Genomic DNA, 15,686 nt, shown 5'->3' with positions numbered 1-15,686 from the left:
CCCAATAGAAGCAGCAGAACAAACAGTATGAATCTAGGTTCTCCTTTACTGATAAAATCATTACTGTGGTTGTCAACAATCTACATGAATGAGTAATCTGAGAAGCTGTAATGTCTGGTATTTATTGACTTACTGCTGTAAATTTCTCACATCTTTCTCCCTTTGTTGCCAACTGCTATCGACCAACAGTCGTTTCTGCATTGAGTTTCCACTGCTAAGGAAAATGTTGCTGAAATATTCATTTCTCATAATTTTCTGTCTGAACACCAGAGCAGCAGATGAAGTGAGCTACAGGAATAAAAAGCACTCTTCACAGTCAAACCAAAGGCAGTCAGCTGGCCTCTACCTGTCAGAACTGCAGCTTCAAACCGCTTTACGTTCATTCGTCTCTCAGCTTAGATTTTTTTTCAGCTTTTTGATGAACTCCCTTTAAAATGTGACCTTTGTTAACAGATTGTATCTGGCTATAACACATAAAAACATTAAAAATCTCTCTGAATGAACAGACTCCAGAACAGTCCACTTTATCATATCATTCCTGAAAACTACCAAACCCTGAGAACACGCAATGACTGGCATCCCCTCCCCTCTACATGAGAGCAGGTTACCACGGCGACTAGCATGACCAGCAGCATGTACAGTTGTCAGATGCCATCAGCTCAAGCAGGTCCAGACGTCGGGCCATGCCAGGCTGAACACGCTGCCACCATCTCTGGAGGCGGTGCTGGCGAGTGTATTTTTAGACGGTGCCACCTTATAAGCACAGCCTGGTTGCATCACGTCTGTGTAGTTTCAGTGAAGTCTCTTCCATCCAGGCAGCGTGCCCTTTTACCAACGGCCTAAGGTCAGACCATAGACCAACACAGATTCATTGTGACACTTCAAAAAAATCAAACATCAGGCAATGTGTGAGGCTAGTCCTGGTTTAGTTACAAATTCTGTCATCGTGCCTCAAAAAACACTCAACAGAGTTTAAGCAGAGTGCTTTGGAATATTTAGATGAAGGTCATTATGTTGAAGGTTTATTTAAATTCTGTAGTACTGTACCTTTTTAACGCTGCTGGTACAGCAGGCCAGAAGTACATCCCTCACAGTAGTGGAGCGACAGGTTTTTGCTCCATGCTCAACAAACTGTATGAACATCAAGCCCTAAACTTTATATTGGTATAGTCCAGGAAAGCTCACAACCGCCAGAGATGATTCGTCCTCTGGAGGATAGGAATGTGTTTGGGAAAGTGCAACTATATTTTCTGTAGCGATGGTACTCACCCATCAGGTAGAACATCATGACCACCTGTCCAATACTTCATGCTGCTAAAACTCCTCTGACCCAGTGTTTCATGGAACCAGAACCTCTGGGGATGTCCTGTGGGTTCTAGAGGGACCTACCCAGACCAGGTTGATCCTGGACCATCCCACAGAGGCTCAGTAAGAACAAGATCTGGGGAGTTTGGAACCTAGGAGAACAGCTTAGCTCTGTTGTGTTCCTGGGTTCTCCTGAGCAGGTTCTGTGGTGTGTCGGGGTTCATTGTCCTGCTGAGGGTGGAAAATGGCATCAAGGCCTGCTGTTGGGGGGGTTGTTGACCTGCAGTGTTTAGGTGGTGGAACACGTTAAACATCCACATGAATGTCAGGACTCAAGGTTTCCCAGAAGAACGTTGGATTAGAACAAGATATGGATGTTCTTCACCTGTCAGTGGTCGTAATGGTGTGACTGGTCATTTACAGTAGAATCCAGTATATTCTTGTCCCCTGGTTTTTGGGATACCTTCAGATGAGCTGGTCCAGTCAGTAATGTCATGCTGTGGTTGCCACGGACAGATAATGTTGAAATCTTTTTGACTTTAGACTTTAAAAAGCACTGTAAGTGAACATTTTCTTGGATTTATCCTCACATATTGTCCAGTGTTAATGTTCTGTTTGACAGCAATAAACATGTTGACAGGCCTGTATCTTATTTTTGGAGGTATATCAGACAACACAGATCTCTGGGTGGACTTAATCTCCTCCAGTCAAACAGGACCTCTCTCTCCAGGAACCAATATTAACCCTGAAGTTGAGGCTTGTTCTATCAGTTTCAGATGACTCTCTTGGCCATCATTTTTGCATTATGACAGGATTCAGTATCAGATTCTGCAGAGGTCTGAGACTACTGGTAGATTTATAAATGCAGATGGGGATGGAGCATGTATCTGTGGGTGGATTTGATGGTTGCTGTTCTGCTGGATGGCATCTTGTTACGAGCACTACAATCCCTCCAAACTGTTGGTGCAGCAGATGTAGAGCGCTGGGCATGTGGGTGTGATGGATGCCCCATGAAGACTGTGTACCTCAGAGATGTTCTGGCTACTGGGAGGGCAGTACTCTGCTCTAAAGATCAGTTCAGTTTTTAGCAGCCCTGTTTGTGTGTTTGTCATTCAGGTGCACATGAGAGTGTGATGTATGATTTCATATGGAATCAACCCTCACTGGCCAAACATGAGCACTACTAAAGTAAATTTAACATCATTTTTTCTTTTGGAACTGAGCAAACTGTCTAAAACAGCCTGGAGGAGAATCCCCATCCTACACTGAATTTAAGTCAGGCAGAAAGCTTAAATATTTAAATGACCTTCATCATATTGTAGTTTGTACAGGTGTGGCCTCATAAAACAATCCCTCCCTTCACAGCGTTAAATAATTAAATAGCTCTACCCCTGTTGTATCCAGCTAACTTTATCCTGGAACACGGGGAACAACATGTCTATAACATCAACAGTAAAATGCTTTCTGAGGTGAATACAGTGCACCCTGAGTTACTGAACAGACTTTAGACATTATGGTCATTTACTGAACTTATTAGTGTAGTTTCCATTTGCATTGTAATTTACTTGCCAAAACATAATTTGGCAAACATTTCCCTGTATGCACTGACAGAAATACAGAGAGAAGCTCAACTGGTTTTTAAACAATTAACTGAAACTACACCTCCTCTTTATAAGCTTTGATTAACCTAAAAACAGATGGAAACTTAGCCTGTGGATGAAAGATGGACGAAACCTCTGGGTCTGACATGTTCTACAGGAGGCCATGACTGAGGTAGTGGAGAAGGTTGGAGTTCAGTTCCTCCATGCGCTGAAGGACAAATCACTGAACATCAAGCTGCTCTCCATGGTTACCGAGCACCGTGCATGCCAGCTGGTGAGGTTAGGGTGAGGTCTTTTCTCTTCTTCAGGACAATCTCCTCAATGCACCTTGAGTTTTCTCTCCATGGATAAATGAGTAATAATCAGGGATAAATGAGTAATAATCAGGGATAAATGAGTAATAATCAGGAATAAATGAGTAATAATCAGGGATAAATGAGTAATAATCAAATACATTAATAATAATCAGGAATAAATGAGTAATAATCAGGAATAAATGAGTAATAATCAGGGATAATCAGGGATAAATGAGTAATAATCAAGGATACATGAGTAATAATCAGGGATAAATGAGTAATAATCAGGGATACATGAGTAATAATCAGGGATAAATGAGTAATAATCAGGAATAAATGAGTAATAATCAGGGATAAATGAGTAATAATCAAATACATTAATAATAATCAGGGATAAATGAGTCATAATCAGGGATACATGAGTAATAATCAGGGATAAATGAGTAATAATCAGGAATAAATGAGTACTAATCAGGAATAAATGAGTAATAATCAGGGATAAATGAGTAATAATCAGGGATAAATGAGTACTAATCAGGAATAAATGAGTAATAATCAGGAATAAATGAGTACTAATCAGGAATAAATGAGTACTAATCAGGAATAAATGAGTAATATTTAGGGATAAATTAGTAATAATCAGGGATAAATGAGTAATAATCAAATACATTAATAATAATCAGGGATAAATGAGTAATAATCAGGGATAAATGAGTAATAATCAGGAATAAATGAGTACTAATCAGGAATACATGAGTAATAATCAGGGATAAATGAGTAATAATCAGGAATAAATGAGTAATAATCAGGGATAAATGAGTAATAATCAGGAATAAATTAGTAATAATCAGGGATAAATGAGTAATAATCAAATACATTAATAATAATCAGGGATAAATGAGTAATAATCAGGGATAAATGAGTAATAATCAGGGATACATGAGTAATAATCAGGGATAAATGAGTAATAATCAGGGATAAATGAGTACTAATCAGGAATAAATGAGTAATAATCAGGAATAAATGAGTACTAATCAGGAATACATGAGTAATAATCAGGGATAAATGAGTACTAATCAGGAATAAATGAGTACTAATCAGGAATAAATGAGTAATAATCAGGAATAAATGAGTAATAATCAGGGATAATCAGGGATAAATGAGTAATAATCAGGGATAAATAAGTAATAATCTGGAATAAATGAGTACTAATCAGGAATAAATGAGTAATAATCAGGAATAAATGAGTAATAATCAGGAATAAATGAGTAATAATCAGGGATACATGAGTAATAATCAGGGATAAATGAGTAATATTTAGGGATAAATGAGTAATAATCAGGAATAAATGAGTACTAATCAGGAATAAATGAGTACTAATCAGGAATACATGAGTAATAATCAGGGATAAATGAGTACTAATCAGGAATAAATGAGTACTAATCAGGAATAAATGAGTAATAATCAGGAATAAATGAGTAATAATCAGGGATAATCAGGGATAAATGAGTAATAATCAGGGATAAATAAGTAATAATCTGGAATAAATGAGTACTAATCAGGAATAAATGAGTAATAATCAGGAATAAATGAGTATTAATCAGGAATAAATGAGTAATAATCAGGGATAAATGAGTACTAATCAGGAATAAATGAGTACTAATCAGGAATACATGAGTAATAATCAGGGATAAATGAGTAATAATCAGGAATAAATGAGTAATAATCAGGGATAAATGAGTAATAATCAGGAATAAATTAGTAATAATCAGGGATAAATGAGTAATAATCAAATACATTAATAATAATCAGGGATAAATGAGTAATAATCAGGGATAAATGAGTAATAATCAGGGATACATGAGTAATAATCAGGGATAAATGAGTAATAATCAGGGATAAATGAGTACTAATCAGGAATAAATGAGTACTAATCAGGAATACATGAGTAATAATCAGGGATAAATGAGTACTAATCAGGAATAAATGAGTACTAATCAGGAATAAATGAGTACTAATCAGGAATAAATGAGTAATATTTAGGGATAAATGAGTAATAATCAGGAATAAATGAGTAATATTTAGGGATAAATGAGTACTAATCAGGAAAAAATGAGTACTAATCAGGAATAAATGAGTACTAATCAGGAATAAATGAGTAATAATCAGGAATAAATGAGTACTAATCAGGAATAAATAAGTAATAATCAGGAATAAATGAGTAATATTTAGGGATAAATGAGTAATAATCAGGGATTTCACTTCAAAACTGATCTGGATTAAAGACAACCTTTGAAAAGCAGAAAAATTCTGCAGAAATAACTGTTGAGCATGTTAATTAATGTGTCTGTCCACCACCAGAGGGTATTTATATTACAGTCATGTTGTAGTAAACACCAGTTGTTGTTCTATTTACACTTCATTACAGAGGTTCACAAGCCTTGAAGAATTTGCATGTTAATGTATGAAAAGATCAAAGCCGTTCCCGACTATTACAGCATAGATTTGGAATAAGGTCTCTGAGCACAGTCTTCCTCAGATGAAGATGACTTCACATGACAAGGTCATCCGGAGGTGACTTAGACTTGTGCTTTGGGTGCAAAATGAGCACCAACAGTAAGGAGGAGCTTTAGAAAATGAATCAATCATTACCACCAACAAAACAGGCCTACTTAGAAAAATAAAATAAATATACTGCTTCCCCTGAATTATCAGTCACATGTGGGCAGCATGAAGGAATGAACATTCTGCTTCCAGGACAGAATCCATGTAAACGGCTGCATCATGTATGTGGTGTCCACAATAGTCCTACTGCATTGATGTGAAGTAAACCACATTATTTCCATCATGTTCCATTGTTTTTGCTGCTTCAAAAAGAAAGAAAATGTGCACAGTTCTCATTTTCCATGAGAAGTCTGTCTGATTTAACATCATTTACTCCAACTGAACGGTTCTTTGATGCACATTGTTTTAACTTCACGGACAACACAGAGCGTTTATCGACACGCAACGTTCAGGTTGGAAATGATCACAGCACAATGAGCCAGGAAAAGGAGAGAAGCCCTGAAAATAGAAGATTTGGTTCCAAATAGAAGCTGGGCATCGGTTGTACATATATGTCAGCCACAGGGAGGATGGTGTTGAGCAGAAAAATGTACTTCATTAAATGAAGCAGCACAACTAATTAGTCTGAGCATTTCAGTCAGCACCACAAAGCTCCGTCCATCCAAAGACTACTATTCCACATGTCTTAACCAGTGGTACACCATGAGAGAAAGGTGTCTGCTGCCTCTCTGCTCAGCGACGCTACAGGATGGACTCTGGGAAAATAACTCAGTCCATGTACAAACCAATGTCATTGCCATCCCTACGACAGAGTCGGTACAAAGCGGACACAGATCCTACCTAACAGCCGTAGACAAAATGCTAACAGCTTTGGTACTGAGAACAGCTAGAACAATACACAAAAATCAAACATGTACCTCTGCTCCTAAGGCAGTTTACCGAGCTCTGAATCCCTGTCAGAACATGTTTTCTGTATGTGCCTCCAGTGAGTGTTTAAAGGTTTAAATGCTGTAGAATGGTGACGTATGTACACGAGTGGGATTTTAGCATTTTAAGTTTCTTTCTGCTTCATGTGTTTAAGAGGAAAATATCACCTTTTTGCTCGACTATTTGATTGCTTCACCTGGACTGCTTCACTGAACTCTGCAGCAGGTGATCTGTTCTGTTTTATGGTCCAATGGGAGCACAGCACCACCAACACATCATGTCCCAAAGGACGGATCTGCCATGAGTGTGACAAACTGACTATTTCATTTCATCCAGTTTTCTTCTGCTCTCCCCACTGCAAAATGGTTTTAATACATTTCTATTAAGGTAATGAGGAAACAGACCATAACATTTCATGAAGCAGACTGATTTGGTTTCTCACCATAAACATTAAGCAGATCCATTTTAAGCTACATGACCCCTGGAAAATGTTCACCATCCAGACTTCACACAGAATAAATACCGTGCACATTAGCAGGAGAGGAAATTTAACCATCAGCAGCTAGTCAGAAAAGAACTTATGTCAGGAAATAAATTCAGCATTATTGAAAACAAACCTGAAATAACTCAGAAATGAGTGTAATCAGTGAAGGAAGACGAAGTTTCCAGGACAGATAGTTTAGATTAGAGCCACAGGAGGCCTCACCTCGTTCTATCCATTAGATTATCAGTTTAATCAAAATGCATAGAGGATCATTTCAGATGTTGTCCAGGCCAATTCTCTTCCTTAATGTTGACATTAAATATTCCAATAACTGACAGTAAAAGCTTTACTTTGATTTCTGTAACTATGCAGAGCTGGGCTGGAGGATCTATGATTCAACCCTCAGGGTAGAGGAGAATCTGTGAAGATCACAGAATGAAAGGTGGTTTCTTCCTCAGAATGGCTGATGATACATCCTCTGCTAGTCATGTGGTTGGTGTTGGACTTTGTAGAGCCTCTGGGTGGCTGTTGGAGACTGAATTAATCACAGCTGGCTGAAGATGGAGCTCCAGATCCAACCTGGCAGTCATCAGGAGTGATTCTCCTGGAGCTCCAGACCTCCTGACTGGTTGAATTGGTCCATCACCACAACTCCTCCTCCCACCAGACCCCAGCATCACCACACCTGCTATAAATCTACAACCAAACTCTCAGTCAGTGCGGCTGGATTTAACATGACCGGTTCATCCTGGTGCCTCTTGTGTCTTCTGTGTGTTGGTGTTTTATGTGTTTTGTGTGTTCCAGAGCCACTGTGGGGTATCTACACTGAAAATATAGCTTGTCTTTGGAGCTGCTAGCTTGATGAGGAGCTACATGTCTAGATGAAGACTGTAGTTTCTGCTAGCAGCTGACTTACCTGGTGAGGAGTTATCGTGTAGATACTGAGGGTGGTGACTGGTGTGTTATGTTGTGTTGTAGTGTGTGTGTTAAGGCACCTGTTATTTAGTTTATTCTGTGAACTCACTCGTATGAGTTTCTGTTGGCTGGTGTCGGGTTGCTGTTGTGTTTGGGTTTGTCTAGTTATTTTAGGGCCTGCACAGTGGTTCAGTGGTTAGCACTTTGGCCTTGCAGCTAGAAGATCCCCGGTTCAAATCCCGGCCTGGTTAATTGATCACTCTAAATTGTCCGTAGGTGTGAATGTGAGTGTGATTGTGTGTCTGTATATGTAGCCCTGTGACAGACTGGTGACCTGTCCAGGGTGTCCCCTGCCTTCACCTGAGTCAGCTGGGATAGACTCCAGCACCCCCCATGACCCTAGTGAGGATAAAGTGGAGTACAGAGGATGGATAGTTATTTTTAGTAGTTTTTCTTTCGCTAAGTTGATGAATCTGCTGTTTGGTTTTATTTGGTTCTTTCCACCAGTCCTGCTTTATTTTGTTGCTTCACCTCACCAGTGACCTGTGGTTGGTTCTGCTCCTCCCAGCTGACCCTCAGTTGGGTCATAATGCTGTAGAGATGGTGAGTAGCTCAGAGATCCAGAGCAGTCACTGCTTCTTCACATTGAATGGAGTCAGCTGCTGGGATTGAAGGTCTCCTGGGTCTTTTGGCAGTTTTTCCTGGAGTAGACCCAGAACTCACTACAGGGATTACATATCTCATCTGGCCTGAGGTGGAGAAGCTGTCATTTTTATTTTCAGGAGAGTAATGACCTGATTAGTCACCATGACACAACCCTGACTTAGAGGAAGGAAATGAATGAATGGAGCGGTACCTGTCCTACCTCATATGTGTTCTTACAGATGGTTTGAGTGTTTTCTCAGCAGCACTAATGCCACAAATCAGAGGATAGTGAAGGATTATAGGAACACTACAGGCTCCTCTGGTTTACAATGTGTTGCTGTTTGTCACTTCATTCATGAAGGGGACACTATGCTATGGAGTACATAGGCTGAAATAGAAAATAAAATTCAGTTTTTATGTACATGCTAAACCCCAACTGCCTGAAGGGTGAAACTCAGAGAAAAAGGCATTGGCTTCTATAGCCACATGGATGCATTTATCTCTATGTGGCAGTCAGCCTGGTGGCATTTCAGAGCCGTAGTTGGACTGACCCAAACCAGAACCATAAACATAACCCTGACCCTGGACAAAGCTCAGTCAGAGGATCAGTCAGTCAGGCAGTCTGCTGCAGGGGGAGGAGAGGAGGAGGGTGAACATGAGGCAGACCTTTTGGTATTTTGTTAAAGAGGAGGATATCATCCCATCCTAACTGTGAAACAGTGATGCTGACACTGATGAATGCTCAGATTGTAGCACAATATCAAATAAAATGATCCTCGGTAGTTGTAGCTTCTTTCACTTATGATGAAACACTGTGTATCCCTGAGGCCTAACAAATGTGTTGGACTTTGTTTTGTCCCTGTCAGTCTTCTCTGCAGATCTCCATGGTCTACTTGGAGCAGTGAAAAGGACATGGAACCATAAACGTACCATAGAAAGCTGTCATTTCGCTGTGTATCTTTAAACGTGTACAAACAGGCCCACTCCACGGTGGATCGGTGTTTGGACTCCACAGGGCTCCAGTAAAATGCTCTTTTCACAGCATAAAACACAGATGAACCCTGAACAGAACAGAGCCATTGGTAATGTGATAAATCACACATTCACATTTCCTACTGTTTTAGGTCAACATTTCTGCTGTTAAATGACCTTTTGACTCGTTATCGCCTCATGAAACACCAGCTGCTAGAGCTAGTGAGGAATAAATCAGGAGCCTGATGGTTTATGCATCAGTCATACTTCCTAATCCAGAGCTTTGCAGTACATAATACTGACTGGGAGACGATCAATACACACGTGGACAAAATTGTTGGTACCCCTCAGTTAAAGAAGGAAAAACCCACAATTCTCACTGAAATCACTTGAAACTCACAAAAGTAACAATAAATAAAAATTTATTGAAAATTAAATAATCAAAATCAGCCATCACTTTTGAATTGTTGATTAACATAATTATTTAAAAAAACAAACTAATGAAATAGGGCTGGACAAAAATGATGGTACCCATAACTTAATATTTTGTTGCACAACCTTTTGAGGCAATCACTGCAATTAAACGATTTCTGTATTTGTCAATGAGCGTTCTGCAGCTGTCAACAGGTATTTTGGCCCACTCCTCATGAGCAAACAGCTCCAGTTGTCTCAGGTTTGATGGGTGTCTTCTCCAAATGGCATGTTTCAGCTCCTTCCACATATGTTCAATGGGATTCAGATCTGGGCTCATAGAAGGCCACTTTAGAATAGTCCAACGCTTTTCTCTCAGCCATTCTTGGGTGTTTTTGGCTGTGTGTTTTGGATCGTTGTCCTGTTGGAAGACCCATGACCTGCGACTGAGACCAAGCTTTCTGACACTAGGCAGCACATTTCTCTCCAGAATGCCTCGATAGTCTTCAGATTTCATCGTACCTTGCACACTTTCAAGACACCCTGTGCCAGATGCAGCAAAGCAGCCCCAAAACATTACTGAGCCTCCTCCATGTTTCACCGTAGGGACAGTGTTCTTTTCTTCGTATGCTTGGTTTTTGAGTCTATGAACATAGAGTTGATGTGCCTTACCAAAAAGCTCCAGTTTGGTCTCATCTGTCCAAAGGACATTCTCCCAGAAGCTTTGTGGCTTGTCAACATGCATTTTTGCAAATTCCAGTCTGGCTTTTTTATGAGTTTTTTTCAGCAGTGGTGTCCTCCTCGGTCGTCTCCCATGAAGTCCACTTTGGCTCAAACAACGACGAATGGTGCGATCTGACACTGATGTACCTTGGCCTTGGAGTTCACCTTTAATTCCTTTGGAGGTTGCTCTGGGCTCTTTGGATACAATTCCAACGATCCGTCTCTTCAATTTGTCATCAATTTTCCTCTTGCGGCCACGTCCAGGGAGGTTGGCTACTGTCCCGTGGGTCTTGAACTTCTGAATAATATGAGCCACTGTTGTCACAGGAACTTCAAGCTGTTTAGAGATGGTCTTATAGCCTTTACCTTTAAGATGTTTGTCTATCATTTTTTTTTCGGATGTCCTGGGACAATTCTCTCCTTCGCTTTCTGTTGTCCATGTTCAGTGTGGTACACACCTTTTCACCAAACAGCAGGGTGACTACTTGTCTCCCTTTAAATAGGCAGACTGACTGATTATGAGTTTGGAAACACCTGTGATGTCAATTAAATGACACACCTGAGTTAATCATGTCACTCTGGTCAAATAGTTTTCAATCTTTTATAGAGGTACCATCATTTTTGTCCAGGCCTGTTTCATTAGTTTGTTTTTTTAAATAATTATGTTAATCAACAATTCAAAAGTGATGGCTGTTTTTGATTATTTAATTTTCAATAATTTTTTATTTATTGTTACTTTTGTGAGTTTCAAGTGATTTCAGTGAGAATTGTGGGTTTTTCCTTCTTTAACTGAGGGGTACCAACAATTTTGTCCACGTGTGTAAGTAGTGATTGGTTCTAAAATATCAATAGATAAATCACTCCTACTTCTGTCCTGATTAACTCTGAGCCAAATGTTCACTTATTCCTGCTTATTTTAACGTTTCCTACTGTGGAGCTAAGTGATGATAACTGTGGATGTGGGGATTCATCTCCACATCAGTGGGTTCCATCTGTACGAAGCTTTCCACCTGTTCAACACCGACTATCTGCTCTGCCCAGCTGAAAATGAGACTCATCAGTGAGAAGGACCGTCCTCCATCTGCTGCTAGCAAACCTGAGCGGTCAGGAGCTGATCACAGCCTTTAGATGGAGGGCTCACTGAGCTATTCTCAGGGGATTCCTACAGTTTAACAGAGACTCTGTGACTGCCCACACCAACACCTTCATCAGCGTCTCTGCAGCCACGAACCATTCTGGATGAGCTGCATGCTGGACACCTGGTCTGTGGTCAGACTGATTCCACGTTGTCTGAAATCATTTCCTGGAGATAAACGTTGGAGTTGTGGTGACAGCCTAGCTCCATGCTAGCATCCAGCTGTGACAGTAAACCTGCCATGATTGGTCCAAAACACTGAAGAAGATCTGATCAGCTGTTAGAAACTACTGGATAGTGCAGCTTTAAGGAAACTAAATCTTGTCAATACATTAGGGGTTTGCTTTTAAATGCAAAGATAATGACTTTAAAATAAACAGAATGTAAAAAATAATGAAAGTCATGACTGCATTTTTCAATAAAAGTTGCTCATTTTGATGCAAACAGACAAATACTGAATTCTTCATGTCAGCACAAACAGCTGTAGAATCAAGCCAGAGACACAGCTGCATGTGAAATATTTGAGGGATTCTTTACACTATAAATTTATTTTCTAATCTTCATATTATTGCCAGAACCATCCAGACAGCAGAACAGAACATAGCAGCGATCATCAGTGGGTCAAACAGCAGGCAGTATCTGTGAAAAGAACGAAACACTCAAAGGAGTCAAACTTTTCTTGTTCCTACATCCGAGTGCCGTCAGTCATCGCTGAGATCCCACATGGCTTCAGTCGGAGTGATAAAAGGCAGAACGCTGGCAGGAGGAAGACTACAAGACTCCTCAGAGATGGATAAAAACATGACATCAAAGAACCTGTCACAAAAAGACACGTTTCTGGAGCAACGTGAGGAGGAAAAAAGAAAAAGAAAATCACAAAATAAAAGACAAATGAAGGAAACAATGACAAGATGAAAGTACAGGGGTTGGAAAAAGTTCTGAAACACAACAAAGAAGGAAACGGGATCTGCAACAAAGGAGGAGAAAGGATGAAAGAAGAGGAGAAAGAAGGGAAGGAAGCAGTGAAAGGAAGAGAATAGATCAGGGATGAAAACTATAAAACAGTAAGATTAGTGAACAGGAAGGAGGAGAGGAATATGAGAGGAGGAAGGCAAAAGAGGCAAATGTTTGGAAGAGATCATAAAAAGAAAAAAGCTCAATAAGGAAAGCAGAGGAAAGTAAAGGAAATAATACAAAAGAAGTGGAAAGATGAGAAAATGGAAAAGGAAAATATAAGACAGGAAAGTATAGAAAGAAATAGGAACAAGAAGAAAGCCAGTAAAAGGAAGACAAAGGAAAGAAAATGATAGAAAAATAGAGTAAAGGAGAGGAAAATAAAAGAAAATGTAATAGAAGACTAGTTGATAGATAAAGAAAAGTAGTGAAAAGAAACATAAAAAGAAAAAGGGAAAAGAAAGTGAGGAAACAGATGGAAAACAGAACAGACATAAAAGCAGATGTAATGACAGAAAGAAGAAAATGACAGTAAATAAAACAGAGGAAAAGCAGAAGAAGAGAGGAAACCAAAGGAAAAGGAGAGATAAGGACAGGATGAGGTCAAACATACAGTAAAGGTGTGAAAGGACAGGAAAGCAGAGAGATGAACAGGATAGGAAGAAAAATAGAGACAAGATAAGAGATAAGGACCAAAAAGAAGAGCACAATGTGTAACAGAGTAAATCAGGAAAGTTGTAGAAAGGAAAGAGGACAACACAAAAGCAGAGAAAATGGAAACAATAGGAACACAAAGAGGACCAGAGATGAGATGTGTGACGGAGAAACAGCACAGACGAGAATAAAAAAGAGAAAGAGGCGAAGGAAGAACATCTAAACAGAAACAGAGCAGACGGGATGATGAGCTGAGGCAGCAGAAGTGTCCCTGGACGTGTCCTTATCGGCTTCACAAACCAGATTTCTACACTGATAGCACACAAACCTCTGCACTCAGGCCCTTCATCAGCCCCAGACTCCACTTGAAAGGAACTCGGGATGGAAGCGTCACGCTAACATCACATCTCAACACGCACCATGAAATCTCAGCTGATGCTTATCTGAGTGGATGTAGGAACTATGTTTCAGTCCTCCTCAGTGAGACAAAGAGGGGCAGAAGCTGCTTTTAGCTGTAAAGATGACTCCACTAAACCAAACACATCACTGACCAGGGAACAACAGCCCATAATTACATCTGTCAAACACGTCATGGACGTCCACTGCTAGAGGACAGGAGGGCTGGGGGGGCCTGAGACCTCACATCATGTCTGTGTTTGATGAAAGGTTGGCATCCGACCACAGCCCCGTGTTCATTCACTGTTCATTGGTGTAGAAACGCTGCTCATCTGTCAGCTGTTCTCACATGAGGAGGACAAAGGATAAGGTTTCCATGTGAGGACGAATGCATGTTTCTCAGAGATCACAGACACTTTGAGGAAACAGAATTCACAGAGGACTCACGTTGTCTGTTCTGAGCTTCTTGGCGGGGCAGCCTCCATCCACAGGATGTAGCATGTAGTACAGCCGCACTTTGTTGGCGTGTTTCCGACTCTGGAGGACACAGAAGGAGAAACCTTATTAGTTAGACATTTAAAGTGATAGTTCACAGGCATACATTACCGTACAGAAGTTTGGGCTCATCCAGAAAATTCCCTGCTTTCCAGTAAAACTGCTAACATAACTGTACAAGGGTTTCTAACCATCAATGAGCCTTTCAACAGCATTAGCTAACACAATGTAGCATTAGAACACAGGAGTGATGGTTGCTGGAAATGTTCCTCTGTGTAGATACATCTTTTCTCTTACTGAGGTACTTCCTTACAGCTGCTAGCTGAAGGCATCCCAGAATATCACGCTCATTGTATCTGTCAACTGCAGTCATCTTACATCACTCAGTAGATCCCAGGGGTCACCTCAGAATGTCCTACTGTGAACCTGTCCAGGCCTTCTATCCCCTAATATCAGCCTGAGAAAGATGCTGTAGAAAAAGATCAATGAGAGAAACAGCTGCCGTAGGAAACCATCAACCAAGACTCTGGGGCCTGGTCCAGATTAGGGATGGTTTGGTCTGATGCTCCTGAGGAGATAAGTTGTCCTCATGTTAGTCTTTAGTCTAAATCTGGCATTCCTCCCAACCCAATAAATATCCCAAGGTCAGAGAGGATCCTCAGATCTGATGCTAGTGTCACATGGCAGTTGAGATTTGTTTTTACTGTTTAAGAGATTTTTTTTGCATGTTTTGCATGGTTTTAATTATTGGTGTTTTGAGTTTATTGAATGTTTTTCAATGTCCCACTGCCAGTGAACGCCTCTTACGAGGCAATATGCTGCACCTGCGAGGTTCTCCCTTCTCCCTCACAGGAGCCAACTGATGGTGGAGAAAGAGGCTCCGTACTGGAAGGAGAGGGCTATAAAAGAGTCTGTGGAGGACAACGGAGGGGGATGGCAGTTGGAGGAGAGTGATCAGAGGAGACAGCACGAGGCCGGGAACCGCCGAGGTGAAGCAGGAAAAGACCCAGAACGTTACGACGCGTCACACAGTGGCAGGGCTAATGGCTCTGCCTGGTGTGTGAGTGTCCCTTTGGACTGTTAGTAACGTTCTGGTGTGTGTACATCCCCGGGAGAGAGTTGATGGTATGAGACGTCCGTACTGGCAGTGGGTTTGCGTCTTCCAGGTGGCCTTCAAGCAGAAGAGTCCAGGCCCGGAAGAAGATTGC

The 15,686-nt window shown here is 40.6% G+C and overlaps 1 protein-coding gene across 5 annotated transcripts in view; it reads right to left on the bottom strand.

The window, feature by feature from the left end:
• Positions 1–15,686, bottom strand: part of zmat4a (zinc finger, matrin-type 4a) — a 268,548-nt gene that overhangs the window by 171,930 nt on the left and 80,932 nt on the right. For all 5 annotated transcript variants that reach the window (XM_051951378.1, XM_051951379.1, XM_051951381.1 and 2 more), the window contains one exon: positions 14,431–14,520. In XM_051951378.1, the coding sequence (XP_051807338.1) occupies positions 14,431–14,520 (90 nt within the window). The remainder of the gene's footprint in view (positions 1–14,430; positions 14,521–15,686) is intronic.

The sequence above is a fragment of the Acanthochromis polyacanthus genome, chromosome 7 (assembly GCF_021347895.1).
Source record: "Acanthochromis polyacanthus isolate Apoly-LR-REF ecotype Palm Island chromosome 7, KAUST_Apoly_ChrSc, whole genome shotgun sequence".
Lineage (NCBI taxonomy): Eukaryota > Metazoa > Chordata > Actinopteri > Pomacentridae > Acanthochromis > Acanthochromis polyacanthus.
The sequence above is the reverse complement of the archived record's forward strand: the minus strand, read 5'-3'. Positions and strand labels throughout refer to the sequence as shown.